This window comes from Syzygium oleosum, unplaced genomic scaffold (assembly GCF_021117445.2).
Source record: "Syzygium oleosum isolate NSW1041296 unplaced genomic scaffold, Sole_v2.1 Sole_v2.13, whole genome shotgun sequence".
NCBI classification, from domain to species: Eukaryota; Viridiplantae; Streptophyta; class Magnoliopsida; order Myrtales; family Myrtaceae; genus Syzygium; species Syzygium oleosum.
In genome coordinates, this window is record NW_026607497.1 from 10476341 (window position 1) to 10497737 (window position 21397).

The window sequence follows — 21397 nt, forward strand, 5'->3', positions numbered from 1 at the left end:
TCTTTAGGGTCACGGTTAATTCGTCAATCAAACCCGTTCATCCTCATACGTACAGATTTGAGGATAGGGTCTCGCTTTTTTCGACCAAATACCATTGCTCGGACCGGGTCGGGATAGGCTTGTGGGATGTCGTCGCCGATGATGATCGGGTCTGGCTTGGGGAATCGGACCTTCATGATGCTATTACAATGAGGACACGTGGTTTCATCTGTGGCGTACATAAGTTCATGTTGTAACCCATTAAATGTGACTTTTAATAATATCATGTCGAGAATTAGGAGTAATCCTAGAAATAAGGTATCCAGCTGTATCCCAGATAAAACTGCAAGAGGAGGGACGCCCCCAAGCACGAGATGAGGATGTGGAAATTGCATTACACTGAATATTGTTAATAAGTAAATATCAAAATCCTTGCGAGAAATGCATTATTTTAATTCTAAGTAAATAAAGATTGCCTTACATGCTCCACCTAACTTCTACCTATATGTCTCTTGCCTTAATTTTGTGCAATGTAAGTACTCCTACTCGGCATATAAGATTTCGGAGTAATGGGACCGCGTGCACCCATCTTAACATTCTTTTTATCGGTAAAACGATGAGAATGGGCGATCGGCGTCGGCGATCTCTCGAACGTAATTGTAGGTGTTCCAGACTAGCAACAGAATATTTCGTAACTTAAGGATGAGTACGGGTGCAGGAGGAATCCGTGTCCACCGTGGACCGCCTTGGATGGGACGCATTTTCAGTCGAGCCGGAGTCGAACCTGCTCTACAAACGGAACTAGGGCTAACCCCCGAGGTCGAGGGGCATATCAGGGATTTCGGAAATTGTGACCAGAGAAGTCTCCGAACCACTCGAAAGTAAACTCTACGTTACTTGCTTGTTAAAAAGAAAAACACTCGACGTTACCGGGTCAATCATCACCGAGGCGATTGCGCACATTCAAACATGTTTGTACCAAAAGTTGAGGGCCGGCCTCCTATTCAGTACCGTTTTCCTATTTCCTGTTCTTCGCATTTCTCATCTGTAGTCGATAAAGTATTTTTGTTAATAAAAAATGATAGCTTATGGATTGGACATGACAAATATTGTTCACAGCTTGCGTGGAATCCAATCAGCATTAACGTGCGGTCCTTAGTAATCTCAAAAAAAATTATTTTCCTTATAGAAAAAAAAGGGCTTGTCCGTACTAAGACCCGCTCAAACAAGATTCCAGCCCGCTTCGTTCAAAATCAAAATTTACAAATTTTTTTTGAGAAAATGTAGATTCATAGATGACACGTAGCCGTGTAAATTTTTCTTTTCATAGCAACTTAAACTATCGAATTACGAAGGCGCGCGTCGACTTTTTCACTTGTGGTGATTAACTAAACCATTTGACGAGAAAGCCCGTCTTATATCGATCGATGTTTTGACCCATGAAATAATATATTTTGGCCGATCTTGATTAGGTGGATCTCGAATCGGCTAGCAAGATCTCGTATGATTTGTTGACTTTTCAGTTGATTGCAGAATCAGTCGAACGACGTATTCCGCTATAATGCAATCTAAGAAAATTGAGAGTTATTATTATAATCTCATATATATGTCATAAATGTGAATTATTTTATTAATTTTTGCTTTTGTTGCTATGTTATTTTTTTTATTAAGGGTTAATACCATGAAAAACCCTAAACTAGTACACTTGTGACAAATTTATCCCAAACTAGTTTTTTGATCACGAAAAACCTCAAACTAGCATACTTGTGATAAATTTATTCCAAACTAATTTTTGGACCACCAAAAACCCCAAACTGGTATACTTGTGACAAATTTACCTTCTGTTAAATTAGATTAATACTACGAAAAATCATGAATTGATAAATTTGTGACAAATAGATGGATAAAACAATAAACTAGTACACCCGTCAACTGCCACGTGTCATCCAACTCAGCAATTTGACGTTAAAATCTAACAGAAATTGACAGAGAATAAATTTATCACAAGTGTACCAGTTTGAGATTTTTCACGATATTAATCCTTTTTTTAAAGAGAAAGAGCACAAGAATCTACTTTTTTTCAATCTCGTTAATCACTTCTCAACAACCGATGATTCTTCCTAATATTGTTAACATACCTCCTGAGTAGTTACGGGAAGTAATTAACATTGTAAATCATGATTTAAATATGTGTTGGTAGCTGGAAGAACAATGTGATAGAATTGGAAGAACCTTTTTTTTGTAATTATTTTTCCGATCTTACGGCTCGGAGCAACTTTACCTTTATTTAATGTCGAACTAAATTTCTTTCAGAATACACAATTACCGACATGGTATTATTTATGAGCAAATTATTGGCATGGGAATGATTAGCCAACCGAGGCACAGCACTGTCATGACAATAAAATGGTGGTTTTGACGAGTCATCAGGTGACTAACACAAAAGGTGGTATTAGTCAACAAGTTAGGCGGTTAAACATGCCTCCGATTCGCATAATTAATTTCATTTTCTTAGGAAATGCAATGGCCGTGACATAGGATTAGCGAATAATTAAGCTTGGAGATTGGGGATAAATGGAAAGACAAATTCTGTAAGTGTTATTACTGATCGATTCCATGTGATTGATAATAATAATCTCTAGCCACTGCACGGTCGAACTACACCACAGACAAACCAGGGCACTTTAAATCAATAAAAGTATATATATTTTTTTGTTAATGAAAATGACTGTGTCTAGCTTATGGATGGGAAAATCAATTAGACAGAACACCTGCTTACGTGGACGCTGCTACAAGCTGTTGGGCACGTGTATGAATGCTCACCACGGGGTCTTTTCACGTGGATTGAGTTGAAGCACTGATGAATCACCAGCACGCTTGCGTGGAATACATTCATCATTAACGTGTGGTGCTTAGTGAAGAAAGGGCTTGTTATGTACTAAGGATGCATTTATTCCTCGAATAATTAATAATTTTAAAATTATTTTCCTGAATATAATTATTTATATCGCTTATAATAATGAATGAATGAAAAAAATTATCGTGAATGAAAAATGTTTTCAGTTGACTACTTATTTCAAGCGATACAAGCAATTATTTTCAGGAAAATATTTTTCAAATAATTTATTTTTAGCGAAACATATGAGGCTCGCTTGTTAAAAGACTAGATGAGCTTAACTAAGAAAAGAAGATTCCTTCCCACTTCATTCAAAACCCAATTTTGCAATTGTTTTTTTAGAAATTCAAATTCATAAATGACACATAGCCATGTAATTATTCTTTTCATGGCAACTTAAACTATTGACGTGCAAGCGGCGTGCGAGGACGGTTTTACCTTTCTAGACGAAACATTATCCACTTGTGAGCAGCTAAACCCTCTGATTAGGAAGCCCATCGTAATTAGATATATTGCCGACCCACAATCTTATATTTCACTAATCTTGAATAGGTGAATCTCGAGTCGGTCGGTAAGGTCGATAAGGGGGACAAGTAATTGCGAGGGTCAAAATAGTGGAATTGCGAAAGTAAAAGGGACATTTCTGAATTAATCTACAAAAATATTGGTCCAAAAAGTGTAATAAATCCTGTTTTATTGGAATGCAAATTTTTGGGCCCGTTGCATGGGTCACATTTATTTTATTTTATTTTATTTTATTTTTAAAAAAAAAATCTGTGGGATTGAAATGAAGTTTTTGTTGAAAGAAATTAATGTCAACACAAAACATCAAAATAGAGTGAGAATCTGCATGGGATCCAGCAGATTGCATGGGCAACCTTCAACATGCAATTAGGAGACCATCCATGAACGGTCTGGATTGTATTTGATCTGATGTGATATTCAATCCACCACCCAAAATAAATGATAATTTAATCATGAATCTTCTTATTTTAAATAATAATAATAATAATAATAATAATAAACCATGGGTAGCCGCCAAGAAAAATGGTAGATGATACTATGCAGTTCCTGAATCTTTGTGGCATATATAATAGACTATGCATGATGGATTGATTGATAAGCTATTCTAAAGATAAACAGAGATGTTGTCCGCGAATTGATGATGTGGACCTACGCTATAATTGTGCTGATTCATTATTATTTGATTTGTTACTTCAATAATTACACGCTATATTGGCCGATGGTCCTATTCTAATTTCAGAAATAAACCGAATAGTCGACAGTGTAGAATCATTAATTCCTTAAGTGATATACTACGGAATTAGAGATTAATCAATATCGGTCTCACGACCAGTTTAATGTAATTTTACCCTCCTTAATTAACAAATCAAAAATCGAAGTTGTACCAATTCAACATGAATATTATATTTCAACATTTCAAACAGTAGAAAGAAGAAGTTCCATATAATTTAAGTTGATTTTTTATTTCCTTGCTTTATTTTTTAAGCAATTGGCTCATCAGAAATTGCCCATGTCGTGAACGTTTCTATCACTTTCAGACCAACATCGTGTGATTATGACTTCCCAGTTGATTGCAGAATCAGTCAAATGACGCATTGCGCTATTATGCAACCTAAGAAAATCGAAAGTAGTTATTATAAGCGAAGATATATGTCATAAATGTGAATTTTTTAATTAGTTTTTTATTTCATTGATATGTTGTTTTTTGAGAGAGAAATAACACAAGAATCAACTATCAATTTAAGCTTTTGAGATGGACTTTCCAACATGATATTAGAGTCAAATTCTACTCAAATTTCATCAAATTCTACATGATGGGTCTCCCGTCACCTATCATTTAAGCTTTTTTATTAGACTTTCTAACATGGTTAATAACTTTTCAACATTCGAATAATTGTCCAAAAAGTCCTACATCTATTGCACGGTTGTTAATTTAATCGTAAACTTTTCAATCTAGACAATTTAGTCTTAAAACTTTTAACGATTTCCTAATAGTCATTTTGGCAAATTTTGGTTAGAAATCGCTATTGGTGGTCTGGTCCGCGTTGGCCGTCTACGTGGCATGACCGGTGCTAATATAAAAGACTTTTGCAATTTTTTTAAATTTTTTTCTTTTTATAAATTTCTTTTTCATTCTTCTCCTGTGATCAGTCATCACCCTGGTGTCACCCTCTCCAGATTTGGTAAGGGCAATGGCGTCACGGCCCTCTCTAGCCACCCCTCGCTTAGGCGATGGCAACCCTTGCTTAGGCGATGGCAACCCTCGCTGGCCATAGGCTAAAAGGAAAAGAAAAGGAAAAAAATTCAAAAATTAATAATTTTGCAAAATTCATCCACATTAGAGCAGACCATCCTACATTGGCTGTGTCACGTAGGACCACCGGTGTCAACATTAGCGATTTCCAATAAAAATTAGCCGGAGTAATTACATTGGAAAATCATCAAAAGATTTATGACTAAATTAGATAAATTGAAAAAGTTTATGACTGAATTGGCTACCGTATAATGGGTTTATGACTTTTGGACAATTTTCCCTTTCAACAATTGATGATTGCTCCTAAAAGTGTTAACATGCCTCGTGAGTAGTTATGAGAGGTAAATGATATTGTAAATAATAAATTAATAATGTGTTGGAAGAGCAATGTGATAGATTAGGTAGAATTTTTTTTAATTATTTTTTTGATCTTACGGCTCGAGTTACGTTATCTTTAGTTAATGTTGAACTGATTTTTTTTTTAAATTATACAAATATTGACGTGGGATTATTTATATGCATATTATTGGCATAGGAAAAATTAGTCAACTAAGGTACAACATTGTCATGAAAATAAATAGTCATTAGATGAATTAATCAAAAGGGATTAATTGACAGGTTTGGCACTTAAATCCCGTGATTAAATTCATTTCTTCCACGGAATTATTTTCTCAAAAAGTATAATGGGTCTTTTGATATCTCAATCTACAATATGTAGGATATTGAAACTAACATGCGAAAAGTGTAAATGAGGAGAATTTCCTGATGGTTTTTGGAAATATTAACTACCCCTTAAGATTTTTAAGTACGTTAATATGTTACCATGAGGATCAAAACCCACATTAGGTAATTCTGAAATAAACTCGAGTCTTGAGTTTCTTCTGGGTTTTACAACCTAATCCCAAACTCGATCGAGCATATCAGATCCCAGGTATGATCAACTCAATCCTATGCAGGTCTCACCGCCATCTATGCCGTGGTTAGTTAGATTAAATTAAAACTCTTAACACGATTGGCAGAACATGATCATCACGTGCGAAATTGTAAGATTGAGATATAGGTCTCCAGGGATTAGATGGAACATTTACCAAAAGTTTAAGGATCAAATCGAACAAATTAAAAATTCAATGACCACACTGCATATTTGATCAAAGTTCAATGAGTATTTTTATAGTTATCCCCTTATACGATGACTGCAAGCTTAAAGCGGTTGGTGATAATCATTACTTCTTGTATACTTTAAGTCCTATATATAATTAATCTATAAGAATTTTATAATGCCTACTTGAAAGTTTGATGACAGGCAAAGCTGTTGAGCGACCTTACTTAGCAAAGGATTAAATTAAGGGCTTTTTCGATTTTTAATTCCAAGTTTTGCATGAGTGGTTCCCATTGAATGATTGAATATATCGACGAGGAGTCAGGTACAAGTCAGCAAAAACTGCGAATCAAACTGATCCGACGGGGGAAACTTGTACGTAATGTTGGAAAATAGTGCAAAAAATGATTATTGACGATCGAGTCATTGTCCGCGTGCAGTCCAAAGCTTGAATCACGACATTAAATTTTTAAATGATTTCTTGTATTAATCTAATAGTAATAATTCATGGATGATCACCAAAAATATGTCGCTTTTTCGTGGAGATCCTAAGAGTGATTATTGATGTACGAATGCTTAATTAAGGAGCAATCAGTCATATGCCCACGTCGTTTTCGATTTAGTGACCAAATTATATTAGGAAACTATTACTAAACTAAAATAAGGCGTCGCTCGAACCATTTTTTGGCATCTAAAGAAGCACGGGATTTTTTTTTTTCATCCTCCTTAATCGAGATAGTTACTTCGGGTTAGGTTTTACGGAAGCTACTCCTAACGATTGTGTAGAACGGTTTTATGTTAATGAATGGACCGAAGAGGCGGATCGGACTGAGTCTCATTAGCGGAAATTGACCCGAAATATCATGCGATGTCGTGATTATCATAGATTAGCACGATTATGATCTTTATCTATGTACGAAGATAGTCATTTTATTTATTGTATCATGTCCACAAATCAAGCCAACTTCTAGAGGCGAAACTTGCGGGGCTGTTTCCATCTGAACAATCTAGAAATTCAACGTCAATTTTGTCCAAGTCGATCTTAAGCTTTCCCATGTTTACCTTACACCAATGCAATTAATTGACTTCTTGAGTATATATGTGGGAACTGCCTAATATATGTGGAAAAGAAAATAATGATTACAGCAACTAAACAAATGAATGAAAATCCACGTGCGAAAGGAAATTACGAACTCATGACATTCGAGAAAATTGTCCAAAATTTGTTATACCTATTGTACAGTGGCTAATTCAGTCATAAACTTTTCAATTTATCTAATTTCATCTTAAACCTTTTGATGATTTGCTAATGTAGTCATTCCGATCAATTTTTGCCGAAAATTGCTAATGCGGCAGCCAGGAGGACTAGCATTGGCAAATCGTCAAAAAGGTTTAGGACTAAAGTTGGTCAAATTGAAAATTATAAGACTGAATTGGCCGTTGTACGATAAATTTAGGATTTTTTGGACAATTATCCTCACGATATTCACTGTAGTTCCCGTAAACATAAAACATAAATGGGCTTAATTCTTAAAAAAAAGCACCAACTTTATCTTGAGTGACAATTCTTGTCAAAACATTTTTGTCTCATAAAAAATTACTAACTTTCACTTAAATTTCAAATTTGGCCCGAACAATTTGAAAATTTCACATCACGAGGGCCAAATTTGAGACTCGAGTAAAAATTGGTGCTTTTTATCGAGATAAAAAAAATCGGGCCAAAATTATCGCTCAATGTAAAATTTGTGTTTTTTTTTTTGGGAATAGCCCTTATATATGTGTATGTGTTATATGCCGATTAATTAAGATTACTTATGAATGAGCCTTGCTTGAATCGACATGCATGCGTAGCTTTTTCTTTGTGGGACATAGAATGACGTGACGATGACTAGACATCTAGCTGTACAACTTTAAGTACACATAAAACGATCCACATGTGATTGCGAGTGAACAGACCATGTCTGCCCTAGCCCTAGCCCTACCATATCTCTACGCACTGTCTAATCCAATTCATTTTTGGGTCCACTATTTTGATTCCTATTTATGGACCCGCGAAAAATTGTGGTCGAAAATTAAATGAGTAGTACCACAAAAAACAAATTTGCAAACCGACACGTCACGTTTACCCTATATTACCTTTCGTATCACAAAAAAATTCCAAATTAAAACGCCGGTGACAAATCTATCAAAATCTTAGGGCAAAATTAGCGATTTCATTAGATTTTCGAAATGTAGGGAAATTTTTAGGCCAAAATTAGCAGATTTCTCAATCCCAGTTCATTTTTTCCAGATCTAGCTCCCCAACGACGTTGTATAGGAGAGCCTTTATGATGAATTTCCACATTGGATACATGTAGCACATTAATTATACGTTGTTTGTCACGTGTGTTTTCACATCAACGATAATATCGGGGAGAAGCCAACGGAGGTAATATTTTTAATGGATATACTAGTTTGAGATTTTTTTGTAGTATTATCCGGAGAATTAAACCATACTCAATAGAACCAATTTGACAAGTTTAAAGGCTTGGTTGCACTTTCTGCAAGTTTCATAATTCGATTGCAATTTCGTGATAAGTTTTATGACTTCCAAAATACTTATCCCGGTAATTTATGCTGGCGATTTCGCATCTGCTCGTTTCTCGTCGTTTTTCCCGATTTTAATTTCGGCCCCGCCGCTTGAAATGGAGACTTTTACTCACGAACTGACCAAGAAATTAGAAAAAGAAAAAAACAAGCAGTAATGTGAAGCCCCAGAAAAATATTATATTGAATTGAATTGAGTTGAATTGAGTTGAATTAGACTAAACTGAAACGACGCGTACCAATTTTGTCGCAGACGAAAAACGTTACGAAATTAAGTGAAGGCAAAACGCGCCCCCCGCGTGGCTTTGGAAAAGACCGTGTAGTAGTAGGAGGGAGTCGTTCGGTGTGGATAGGATCGCCACCACTGCATATTTATTAATTTATTATTCACAAAAAAAACTCACTTTAATGGGAAAAAACCACCAAAAACCCCAAACTTTCCCACTTGTGACACATTTACCCCGAATTTTTTTTTGTGACACCAAAAACCCCAAACTTTATTATTTGTGACACATTTACCCCGATATACATTGTCCATGGGTATTTTCGTCTTTTTAGCTTTTTCTTTTTCTTTTTACTTTTTTTTTTTTTCCGGCGAGGGCCCCTCGCCGGCGTCGGGCGAGGGCCGCCCTGGCCAGATCCGGCGAGGGCCGCCCTCGCCGGCGTAGGCGAGGCTCGCCCTCGCTCGCCGTGCGAGGGCGAGCCCCGCCCCGACGCCGGCGAGCCTCGCCCTCGCCCGGGCGAGCGAGGGCGAGCCTCGCCGGCGTCGGGCGGGGCTCGCCCTCGCTCGGGCGAGCGAGGGCGAGCCTCGCCCTACGCCGGCGAGGGCGGCCCTCGCCGGATCCGGCCGGGCGAGCCTCGCCCTCGCCCGGGCGAGCGAGGGCGAGCCTCGCCGGCGCCGGGCGAGCCTCGCCCGGCTCGGGCGAGGAGGGCGAGGGCCCCCTCGCCGGATCCGGCGAGGGGCCTCGCCCAGGAAAGAAAAAAAAGTAAAAGAAAAAGAAAAAGCTAAAAAGACGAAAATGCCCATGGACAATGTATATTGCAGTAAATGTCACAAATAACAAAGTGTGGTGCACAAAAAAAAAGTTCGAGTAAAATGTGTCATGTAAAAAATTTTGGGGTTTTTAGTGTTTCTTTTTTTATTATGAAAGAATAAAAAATAAATAAATAATAAAGTGAAAAGGGGGAGGGCGTGATAAGTGTGACCCGACACGGTATAATGATGATCGCCACGGTCCCTGTCTGTCCGTACGTTTGTCTCCGTTCTCACCTGCTATTTCAAATGGCTTTATTTTCTTTTCTCTTTTTTTTTGTGTGGAAAATACCATTAAAAAAAACCCCAAAATGACACTAATGTCCCGATTTTTTGTCACGCTGGTACAAATTTGAAGGTTTTGGCGACACGAAAAAGGTGGGGTTAATTGTCCAATCGGTCACGAACATACTTTATAAGTATGTCAATTCACTCTTTAATTTTTCAATTTTATTAATTTGGCTCCAAACTTTCTCGCAAGAATCCCTTCCGGTTAATTTTCGTTGGAAATCGTGACGCAGCGGTGTGCCCACGTAAGATGGCCAATGTCGACTGGACTGCCGAGCCAGCAATTTCCGACAAAATTTGATCGGAATGACTTCATTGGAATTTTGTGCAAAATGGCTATAGGAATTGGTTTTTTTTTTTTTTTTTCATACCGGCATTGCCGTGAGCATGGATTATGATTTTTTTCGACACTATAACAATTTTAGGTATTTGTATCGCGACGGATATTAGGTTTTCGGCGGTATTAATAAACTTTTTTTTTTTGCATAATTTTTTAACTAACGAGTCATTTTAGCGGGGGAACAAGAGCAATCCAAGCGACAAAGCACGTGGTGACACGTATCCCAAATAGTACAATGATTGTGAAAGCGATGTTGATCGCCGTGACCCCAACAATATTTTTTTTGTTACACATGTTTTAAAGATTAAATTTGTGCAAAAAACTGTTGTGGTCACTAGAATGTTTCAGAATGTTTAACATAATCAAACGGTGATTATTTTAATTATAAGCGGAAAAGGTTGATTTACATCGATAATTTTCGTGATTAAGAAAAATAAGAATGTTGTAATTAGTAGCTGGAGGCCACTTAAGAAAAGATTTTTTTTTCTAATGTTTGAATTATTGGGTCACTTTGATTTCTTTATTGACCAATATAGAGGATCCAAGGATATAGACATAATTCTCCATAATTATGCGTACCTGAAATTGAAAATTTTAAAAAACCCTACTTTTGAACCGTTGGGTTTTTACTTCTTTGTCCTTGTTGAAATCGTTGGTACATAACTCGAATTCTCGACCTCCCTCTCCCTTTCGAAGAAGAAGAGAGATGCCACGGAAAGAAAGGGCCGTCGAATATTCGCGACTTTTATTTACATGTATACAATCAGATCATACATATACACGTAAATAATTAGGGCCGTCATGTTATAATTTGGGGTAGAAAAGTGAAATCTGTAACATTTCTGAAAAAAAGAAAAAGAAAAATTAAATAAAGAAACTCCTTTCGCTATCAGAACGCATTAATTCTTCATGACTCATTCTCAATTTACAGTTTAAAAAGAAAGCAAAGCCTTATCAATTTATCACTTATAAAAATAAAAACGGCATGAAAAATGCTGCAAGAAAGGGCTCGAATTATTAAATACATTTTTTTCGTAATTTTTCCTTTTCTTTTTCTTTTGGGGGTGATGACAGCGATTTTTGCCGTATTTTCAAAAGGACAAGCGCGAATCCTGACTTTCAAAAGGGTCGCCGAACATTCGCGACTTTTATTTACATGTTTATAAAATTAGATCATACATATACACATATATAATTAGGGCCGTCATGTTATCATCTGGGGGTCGAAAAGTGAAACCGGTAACATTTTTGAAAAAAAAAAAATAGAGAGAAAAATTAAATAAAGAAACTCCTTTCGCGATCGGAACGCATTAATTTCACCGTTTTCTATTGTCGAACAAGTCCCATCTTCACTCGCGTACGAAAGACGAGCCGCCTCGTGCCACTGCCGGCGAGCTAATCTCACCAAATTCTTCACGACCCATTCTCAATTTTAAAAAAAAGAAGAAGAAGCAAAGCCTTATCAATTTATCACTTATAAACATAAAAACACGGCATGAAAAATGCTGCAAGAGAGGGCTCGCATTATTAAATACATTTTTTTTTGGTAATTTTTCCTTCTTCTTTTTTTGTTTGTTTCTTTCGAGGGTGACGACAGAGATTTTCGCTGTATTTTCAAGAGGACAAAAGCGTGAAACCTGCCTTGCGCTCTTCTCTCGCCATTATATAAACCCTCCTTCCTCCCCTCACTCATTTCACATTATTCTCTTCGCAGTTCCCACTCATCAAAGCTCGCAACGCCTCTTGCCATCATCACATTCCAAAACACAGAGAGAGAGAGAGAGAGATGGGGAAGGAGATAGTGAGCGCGGAGGAGGAGGAGATGCAGAGGTGGCTGGCGGAATCCTCGTACCCCTCCTCGTCGTCGTCGTCGGGGCATCAGCAGCAGCAGCAGCCGGAGCTGCCGCTGCTGTCGCTGAACCACGTGTCGTTCGTGTGCAAGTCGCTGGCCGAGTCCGTGAGTTTCTACGAGCGCGTCCTGGGCTTCGTCCTCATCAAGCGGCCCTCCTCCTTCAACTTCGAAGGCGCTTGGTAAGTCCCGCCCCCGCGCCTCCCTTTCTGTTTTTTTTCGCCCCTCCGAATCAGTGCTTTGAAGATCGCACTGCGTCGGTCGGACCGGCGGTACCGGCCCCGGTCTTCGTGGTTTGGCCGGTCCCATCGGACACGAAACGTGAGTATGATTCGAGCTTCGGTGTCGAATTGTGTTGATTTTGTGGTCCTATAGTTTTTGAGGGCTTCCAAAGAGAAATTTACTCCCCTGTGGTCCACATTATCAAAACACCTTGGACCTGCTGTGCATCTTAGCCTAACTTTACTTGACTTGCGCTAGATCATCTTGTTTTCCTTTATTGTAGCAGCCTTTTCTAAAGTGCTTTGTGAACCGTGTAGTTTGGAAAAGAAGGTGACTAAAGAGTAAAACATGTGGTGACATGGGTTTGCCATCACATGTCACCACCACCATCATCGTCATCATCATCATCATCATCATCATCTTTGTTTAATTTGCTCTTTTTAATTTGACAAAGGGCCCCAAGTGCGCTGGCGAGACAATCATTATGGATATTTATAAATTTTTTTTATAAAACTATTTTCTTGGAAAGAAAAGAGAAAAAGAAAAAGAGAACAGGATTGGTTTCTCGATGGGTCAGACCAGCTTCAGGTGCAAAGCAGTTAAAAGACACTATGATAAAACTGATATTCTTAAGTATGTTGTAAACCAGCGCTTTCAATGCATTTGTTAAGTATATTAAATGAAAGTTAATTTAATTTTCAAAATGATGATTGTGGAAATTTTTCTCAATTACTTGCCTCATAGGTGTTCAGGAAAATTTATTAACAAGACCCTGCTTTTAAAGCAGGTAGGTGATTGTCCTAAGTTTGGGATAACCAAATTGTGTCCACTTTCCACCAACTCTTTTGACTTTACAATCTTACCTTTTAATCAGTTGAACAAGAATAAGTCTCCAATCCATCATCACCTGATAGCTCCTTTGTGGCAGTTCTGTTTAGGTAGATGTTTAGGTTTTTTGAACTCACATGTACAATAGTATGGTGAATTCCATTGATTTTTTTCTCGGGCGAAGATTTGTCGAATTCGAGAAAGATGTTCGATACGTGAGTCGATGGTGCGACCGGATTTGATGATAGGATTGGCCTTCTCCGTTTCAGGCTGTTCAACTATGGAATTGGCATCCACTTGCTTGAAGTGGACGATGTTCCGGCAAAGAAAGGGGTGATAAATCCCAAGGACAACCACATCTCCTTCCAGTGCGCCGACATGAAGCTCGTGATGAAGAAGCTCGAAGAGATGAACATCGAGTACGTGACCGCGGTCGTCGAGGAAGGCGGCATCAAAGTCGATCAGCTGTTCTTCCATGACCCGGATGGTTACATGATCGAGATCTGCAACTGCAACAACTTGCCGATTCTTCCCCTGTCCTCTTGCCCTCTCAAGCTCCCCAAAACCAACAAGAACCCATCGCCATCCACATTGTATGGCAAGTTCGACAATCGGAGTTTGGACATACAATGTGCCATAGAAGTCGCGAATCAGATGATGGACAACTTGGTGAAGAACATGTTTGACATCTCAATATAAAGCCAAATCTAGGATTCGATGCCGAATTTTGCCGAGAAATTCGAAGGACCCTTTTGTGTATAGAATTTGCCCAAGTCTCTCTCTCTAAATGCTGGTTGCAAAATGAGTGTAAAGATTTGAAAAATAAGGACATGTTCCAAAGTCTGAAAAAAAAGTACAAGCAAATTCAATCTTTGTTTCAATTAGTAGTGTCTGTCATGTTTCCCCTTTTTGGCTCGGTTGTAAAGGCTTTTCAACCCTAGGGTTGTCGATTCCATTACTGTAGCTTCAAATTATAAGTGATATTCATCTATTGTTGTATTGTGATAACTTCTGATTGGACTCATGAAAATTAGCGCTGCTTTGGGGAAGCTTCGGTACCAAACTCACCAGCCATTGCAAAACTAAGTCAAACGACTGACCTACACAAGCTATAATCAGCAAAAATTGCTTAGCTATAAAAGCTTTGAGTTCACTAATGGTTCAAAGATCTTAGAAGAGCAGAGATGCATTGTTACAAGGAAATGGAAGGAGAGAGATCATGAACTCTTCGAATAAGTTACAGATTGGGTCTTTAGAAGATATTTGCCCAAGCCATAGCCAATTTCAAGCTACTGGACATTTCAACTCAACAAGACATCTCAAGAAAGGTCAAGTGGCCGTAACATACATGCTAATGGGGGCTGACCCACATGAGCACATCACCTAAACGATACAGTTACCGAAACCAAAAAGCTATATTCGCAAGTCACCGCTCCTAGTCTTCGAAGCCATCTTGCGAGTCTTTCAGATGCTTCTGTCCCAATTACAATACCATCTCTCCAGTTCCTTGCTCTGTATATTTCATTCTCTCATTCATAAGAATACAGCATGAAGGCCAACTTCATAACAACTGTGGAATTTCTTTAACTTAAATATGGACATCTAAATGCAATACATAACTCGAACAAGATTAGAAAGGCGAAAAAGAAGTCCAAAATCTGATGACCAAGAAGATAAATAATGCAATACAAATCTTCCTACGATCTTCTTCCTGCAAAATTTGAGGCATCCTCAACTCGACATTCTCATCCTCAGCTCCCACATATCGACGTTTTTGCTTTGTCGAGGATATCCTGTGGCATCACAACCCTGAACACTGCATAGTGATGGTTCAAGCTTTTTTGGCCCTGTAGCCGGTGAACGCTGCCCAACGCTCCCGCACTCGGATTTGGAAAAGCGTAAAACACACGCCTGATTCTCTGATGCACAAGTGCCATCGCACACCTTAAACAAGACGAGATGTAACAGCAAAGCTCAATATCAGGTAATTCATCACTCTATTTCAGAAAATCTACAACTCTTTAACGCTTGTTGTGCCAAATGAAATGCAACTCTCCCTCTCAAATGTGAAAAATATCTAATCTAGAAAGACGACAGGAATGTAAAGTGCATGTGCAAAGAACCACTACTGTCTGAGGCAGAATTGCAGATATTTTGGGCAAAAGGGTAATCAGCCAAATAGCCTGCACATGCACCAAACCAGACAGTTGCAGTTGATTTGTTTTAACTTACATTGTGCATGGCTCCCAAACAAGGTAGATGTCATTGCCAGTGCACAAATACGGTCTACTAGAGAGATCACCATTTCCATGAGCATCATCATTTTTGTCACCATCGTCGACCTGAATTCCCACAATTATATAGAAGTCAGTGCCAAGCTGAAATATTGTCTGATTAAATGCAAAGAAGAAGCAGAGAATCAAGCTATAGGATGAAATGCAATAGTTGGTTCCATATGTTCAGTGCCAAATAATCCTCGAGCATTTCACCTTTAGTGCCGACTAGTTATTTGGTGGACAGTGCATGTATTATTGGTTGAGTATACGTTGTCATCAAAAGTTGTTCACCTAATAATCATCGTATATACAGAGTTGACCATTAGCAAGTCTATCGAGAAAATGAAATTGACTAAGGGATGATTATAACATGCACCCAACCAACGATCCGAGAGCTAATCGGAGTTTGAGTTGAGCAATAATAGATGAACTACTATGACGATATTCGCAAATGTTGAGAAACGATCATCCACTTCAAAACAAAGAAACAGATGACACTTAGATGCCGTTGTCATGCTGGAAAGGCTTGCCAGGATTTCCTTCACATGTAAAGGAAAAGCTTACGTCAGTGCCATCAGTTTTCCGTCTTTTTGCTTGAGACTTTGCAGGAGATAGAATACACTCTTCTTTAGTAGCTTCATCTTTGTATCTCACATCAGGGAATAAGCATCTGTCCCTAGCAGCAGATGATTCAATGGCCACCATAACAGCATGTCGCAACGGGTGCCAAAATGAAGAGCTCCTGCGAGTCTGTTCATCTACCCACCACCGAGGATGTAGACAAGAAATGGATGTCGCAACTTGCTCTGGCCCACCTGAGGAACAGCGCTGAAGACCTAATTCATGTTTTATCCATCCAGTCATGTCAGCAGGAGATTTGGTGGAACTACTAAATTCAGCACCAACTTCTGTTTTTGGAGTATGCCAAGAGCAGACTTCATCACATGCCCTTGCAATCACTTGATTAGACAGAGGATCTACAATGGCTGCAGCATTGACCACCTGTAGACAAGAGAAGGGTGTAACAAAAGCAGAATTTGTGCAATTTCCACAACATAAGAGGTGCATACGCCAGGATATATCAAAAATTGGACGCACAACTGGGGAGCAACATGAAGTGCTATAATTCCTTCCCAAAACCTCTATTTTACTATGTCTATGCATGAACATTTTAAGGGACAACTGTCTAAAGGACCCAACCTTCGAAATGATTGGATTGTTTTCCCCTATTATAGAAAAGATTTCTTCTTGTATTTTGGTACAAAAGTCAATAAACATGACTTTCACATAAAAACTTCACTTTCCTGTCAAGTTGATTACAACAGGTAAATCTCACTTCCTGTTACTGAACCCAAAATGATTCCCATGAGCCAACGCGAGCTATGGTGAACCCTCTAAGGCTTGATGGGAAAAATGTTGAAAGTTCAAACACGAGCAGTTAGAAATGATACTCATCAAGCATGTACACTAGTCTGAGAAATAATTAGATGCAAAATTGAAGAATCAAACAAAATTGCATTCATTAATCACAAGTTAATGTCATACCCGAACACTTACCACATTACCATGAGATTTCGCCAATTCCAGAGCATAGTTCATAAAACTTACAACTGATCGTGAGTCTTCTTCACTAAACCCAGTTATGCCACTGATATTGCTGCTATGTGGAAATCAGAAGTCAAGAGAACGTATCAGTATTGACATAACTGCACATAATACACATGAATATAGAGGAACAGATAGTTCCTTGTGATCATTGACAAGAAGTAAAATTAGGACATGCAAAAAAAAAGAACAAAGATTTGCACAAACTCCATTGAATTGCATCATGCAAAGTGGTGAAGCTTAAGTTTGATTGCAAAAGGAGAGAGAGGAGAATAATAAGACTTAAACATGGCCTAGTGCCTTTAAAAGAGTGATTTTCAACCAACTAGGCAACCCTTGGTCTATATAGTCATGATTCATTAGCAGCCATTATGCATGATGGAGATGGCTTGATCAGTTATTCCTTGAGAGTAACTTCTCTCGTTTATCTATGACCCAAAACTTCTCTTGGTCCAGATGCAACCAAAACTGATATAACTCAGCTGAACGAAGTAAAATCAATCACATCATAAATTTCTAAAAACAAAGCTCATCAAATTTGAGATGAAACTGCAACTTTTTGTAAGTCTTTGGTTTTCAGACTCCAACTTCCAACTTATCTACTTGGAAATAAATTATGAAAGAGGTAAAAAGGATAAAATGAACACCGAAAGCTGCCCAAGAGATTCTTGAAATTCCTAAGAAAGTTATCCCGGAAAAACCACCTTAACCTGCTGCTTACTTAGACACAACATTAGAATCAGAGACACCTGCACATGCTGATGCAAATACCCTAAGCCTGCAAAAATGTCCTAAAACATGATGTCAAAATGTTCTTCTTAAGACATGAACTTGCATTACTGCTACTGATGGGAAAATTTAAAAGAGACGTACTAGGTTGGTGGATGGTATGAGGTGGGCCATAGCTTGCACTGTTCTACCCACTCTTCCTTTGATGATGCAGCATATTTGCAGACCTATCGCAAATTAGCACGAATAAGTACAAAGAACAAAATCCCACTTTGCCATCACATAATGAAGTGAAACAATGCCATTTCTGGCTACATGTTACAGGAGTTCTTATGTAGTATATCTTCTTACAAGCATGTTTGAATTACAAATATATACGGGTTGAGATAAGCATGATATGCAGCAGATAAAGCATTAAAATTTTATTTACTACTAATAGACTTTCTTAATATCAAATAATCTGTGCACTTTGAAAAATTTGAGAAGGATTCACACTTTTACCTTAACATGAGATAGGATATGGTATATCCTAAACCGTCTTTATTCCAGGCTATAAACATGGCTTCTTTTCATGCCATAATGAACTTAAACAAACAATTTACATGATGAAAAAGAAAAATGACAAATTATTCAAGAGATGGAAATTTCATTTAGGTTTGAAAGCCAAATTGATCTACATATACAGTGACATCCTATCCAGTCACTGAAGTGCTATGTTACAGTATCTAATGCCATTGACAATGCAGGTATTTACTGTTGCTTTATAACGATGAACCAGTAAAGATGTTCCGACTATTCATTCACTTGAAAGTACAGTTCACTGGATGCGGACATAATAGAGCAAACAATATTAGTATATGACAACCAATACCAAGAAGCTCTCTTTGGCATAATAACCTATAAAGCATTGAAAAAAAACCTACAAAGACCAAAAGAAATTCCCAAGCGAAGCCCATAATTGTCCACTTTGGTCATAAACACAACTATACCTCCTAAAGCAGCAGAAAGGAGATCATTGCGAACAAACTCTTTTCAGCTAAACGACAGTTTGATGCAGACTTATCAACGGATATGCATTAGTTACTTAAATGAGATGTCCCGTCAAAACATAACTGAGGGAGAATTCGTGAAATAAAATTTTTCTAGAACTTGCTACATGTGAGAAGAGAAAAGGCATGAACAGATGTCAAATGCGCTAGCGGTTAATGGTAATGTAAGATGCTCCGAAAGTAAACATCACCACTCACGGATACCATAACTTGTCAAAACTGCTTATGGTTCTCTCTACAAGTTATTGAAGATAATGTAAAATATGGGAAAATCAACATGAAATGCTAACAAGAAAATAACCCACTTTTGCCACAAAAGGACTCAACTGATAAGAATTAATTACATCCTTCACGTCACATGGAATTCCATCAAAATCACCATTTTCAGAAGCCAGACATAAGATCACTGATAGCTGAATTTTTCCTGTCAAATACAACAACCAGACAGTTCAAGAAATCCATAAGAAATCAGTTAAAGCATTGTTGAAAAGCTGGGTAGGTAAAAGATGATTTGTCGACGAAAAAATACAAACACCTATCCCGGGTTTCCACCAAATGGACCTTGCATAGGAAATAATTAGAAGATTCTTCGAGACGATAACCAGTTCATCCTCAAAAGCAAATTAATGTTTTTGTTTGGTTTCTTGTTGTCTCAACTTTCTGATCTTTCAATCCTATTTACTTCCTGCTAATGTTCCTTTTCCACGCATCATGTGCACATAAGAGGAACTGTCATCCTATTCAATCAATTCTCATGATTGATAAGGGAAAAACAACAAACTGAGCACTTAAATTAACAATCAATATGGGTTGTTTTCATAATTGTTCATCAGGTTTCTCAACGCCTTACAAAGCTAATACATATTAGAAAACAAGCTAAAGACAACCAATGGTAGCATTTGAGTTTCAGCAGAAAACATTCTTCCTGGATGAGGCATTTTGTTTTTCATAATAGTCCCTCAAAAGAATTCCCAGCAGTAGAAGGAGAATATTTAGGATTTGCAAGCAGACTGGAGGAGGTAAGGACACCCCTCATTCACCCCACATCATAATCAAACCATCCATCAAAAACCACAGCTTCATCACTCTAGAGTGTGGCTTAGGAGAAAGTGTCTTGTAGAGGAATTACACCAATTATGTGAATACGACTTTAAATATCTAAGGCTGATTGACTCGCTATACTCAAGTTAATGACTTACGCTGCTTCCAATGCAGAAAAAGCTTTCTCATAGCTTTGGGGCTTCAAAGTTCAGATACAATTTCTTCGATCTGATGACCACTGACATGCATATGGGATCAGAAGATTCTGTTCCCTCTTTTCTATTACTTGAAAAGCAGTAAGTACCCAGGACTGATGTCTGATCAAGAACTACACGCGTGAGTATAAACAACATACAATTATTTCCTGTTAAACGACCTTGGCACGGAGAAACAATATTTCGATGATCTTTATAGAACTTTTAAAGGGTAATCCAGCAACAAAAGGCAATAGAAAGACCTAGTTAAGCAGCTGCACAATTCCAAAGACGCGAGAAACGATGGTGTTCAGATATGATTATCATCAAGTGACCAATCACGCCAGTAACGAAAAGAGACACCGCTATGCTCATGAACCCAGAATGTACCTCCTTCCAGACACTTCTTCTTCACCCGCTTCACGTGATGGAGGTCCTCCAATGGCGCAATTTGACTCAAACGCCTGACCCGTAACCGGAAAAAAAAAATTCAGACTCCCAAATTTGAGCGCAAAAATCAAACCAGAAGCGCAGAACGAGCTTAATACATAAAAGCCCAACACCGAGACTGACCTTATGATAGTGTTCGTGAGCTTCGGCTGCTCAATCTGAGCGGCAACCACGTCCACTGCTTGCAAAAGAACACAACAAAACGCCAATTCAGAAGCGCAAAACGATTCGTTCAGTCGTCTGTGAAGAAGAAACCTGTGAGTTGCTGATCAGGCGGAACCGGCGGCCTGCCAGGGACGTGGACGATCCGCCACGCATCGTTCTCGCCGCTCATTGTTCTTCGCACCTATCTCCGGCGACCGGCCCAACGGGGAGGCGATCGAGCACGGAAGCGGAGGGGAAACCGTAACGCCGTCGGTCGGTGGTGGCGGAGCTCGACGGCGGTTGAAGTAGAAGGAGCAAAGAAAGGAGCACACTGGGCCTGATTGTGGGCCTAACCGGCCCAGTTTCTTTCAAGCCCGTCCCACTAGGACGAGCCCACAAACTCTGTTACACAGCAGCGGCTCTTTTTCCTTTCTCAATTGATTTTCTTTGAAAGATATTTCTTGTAATTTTTTTATAATTATTAAATAGTACACGCTTTATCATTTTCTTA

At 38.4% G+C, this 21397-nt stretch overlaps 2 protein-coding genes across 5 annotated transcripts; one reads left to right on the forward strand and one right to left on the reverse strand.

Moving 5' to 3' along the window:
- The first annotated feature begins 12233 nt into the window (after positions 1 to 12233).
- LOC115687990 (glyoxylase I 4-like) lies at positions 12234 to 14406 on the forward strand. The gene is made up of 2 exons (XM_030613726.2): positions 12234 to 12530; positions 13668 to 14406. The coding sequence occupies exons 1-2, from the start codon at positions 12286 to 12288 to the stop codon at positions 14095 to 14097; spliced, it is 675 nt and encodes a 224-aa protein (XP_030469586.2). The 5' UTR covers positions 12234 to 12285; the 3' UTR covers positions 14098 to 14406.
- A 388-nt stretch (positions 14407 to 14794) lies between these two features.
- Positions 14795 to 21159, reverse strand: LOC115687989 (tRNA-specific adenosine deaminase TAD3-like). Of its 4 annotated transcripts, none has more exons than XM_056317368.1 (9): positions 20998 to 21159; positions 20866 to 20920; positions 20683 to 20756; positions 19402 to 19481; positions 18153 to 18235; positions 17232 to 17331; positions 16239 to 16676; positions 15631 to 15740; positions 14795 to 15342 (listed from the first exon to the last, which is right to left on the reverse strand). In XM_056317368.1, the coding sequence occupies exons 1-9, from the start codon at positions 21074 to 21076 to the stop codon at positions 15150 to 15152; spliced, it is 1212 nt and encodes a 403-aa protein (XP_056173343.1). In that variant the 5' UTR covers positions 21077 to 21159; the 3' UTR covers positions 14795 to 15149. The 4 variants fall into 4 exon arrangements, with proteins under 4 accessions (XP_056173343.1, XP_056173342.1, XP_056173344.1 ...); XM_056317367.1 differs by having other exon boundaries at positions 19363 to 19481; XM_056317370.1 differs by lacking the exon at positions 14795 to 15342 and having other exon boundaries at positions 15627 to 15740; positions 19363 to 19481.
- Between the last annotated feature and the right edge of the window lie 238 nt (positions 21160 to 21397).

Excerpts from the sequence above, each read along its gene's own strand:
- LOC115687990 (XM_030613726.2), top strand. The coding sequence starts at position 12,286 with ATGGGGAAGGAGATAGTGAGCGCGGAGGAGGAGGAGATGCAGAGGTGG. Across the intron at positions 12,531-13,667 it reads TTCAACTTCGAAGGCGCTTG|GCTGTTCAACTATGGAATTG; the intron begins GTAAGTCCCGCC and ends TCTCCGTTTCAG.
- LOC115687989 (XM_056317367.1), bottom strand. The coding sequence starts at position 21,076 with ATGAGCGGCGAGAACGATGCGTGGCGGATCGTCCACGTCCCTGGCAGG. Across the intron at positions 20,921-20,997 it reads GCCTGATCAGCAACTCACAG|TGGACGTGGTTGCCGCTCAG; the intron begins GTTTCTTCTTCA and ends TTTTGCAAGCAG. Across the intron at positions 15,741-16,238 it reads GGAAAACTGATGGCACTGAC|GTCGACGATGGTGACAAAAA; the intron begins GTAAGCTTTTCC and ends GTGGGAATTCAG.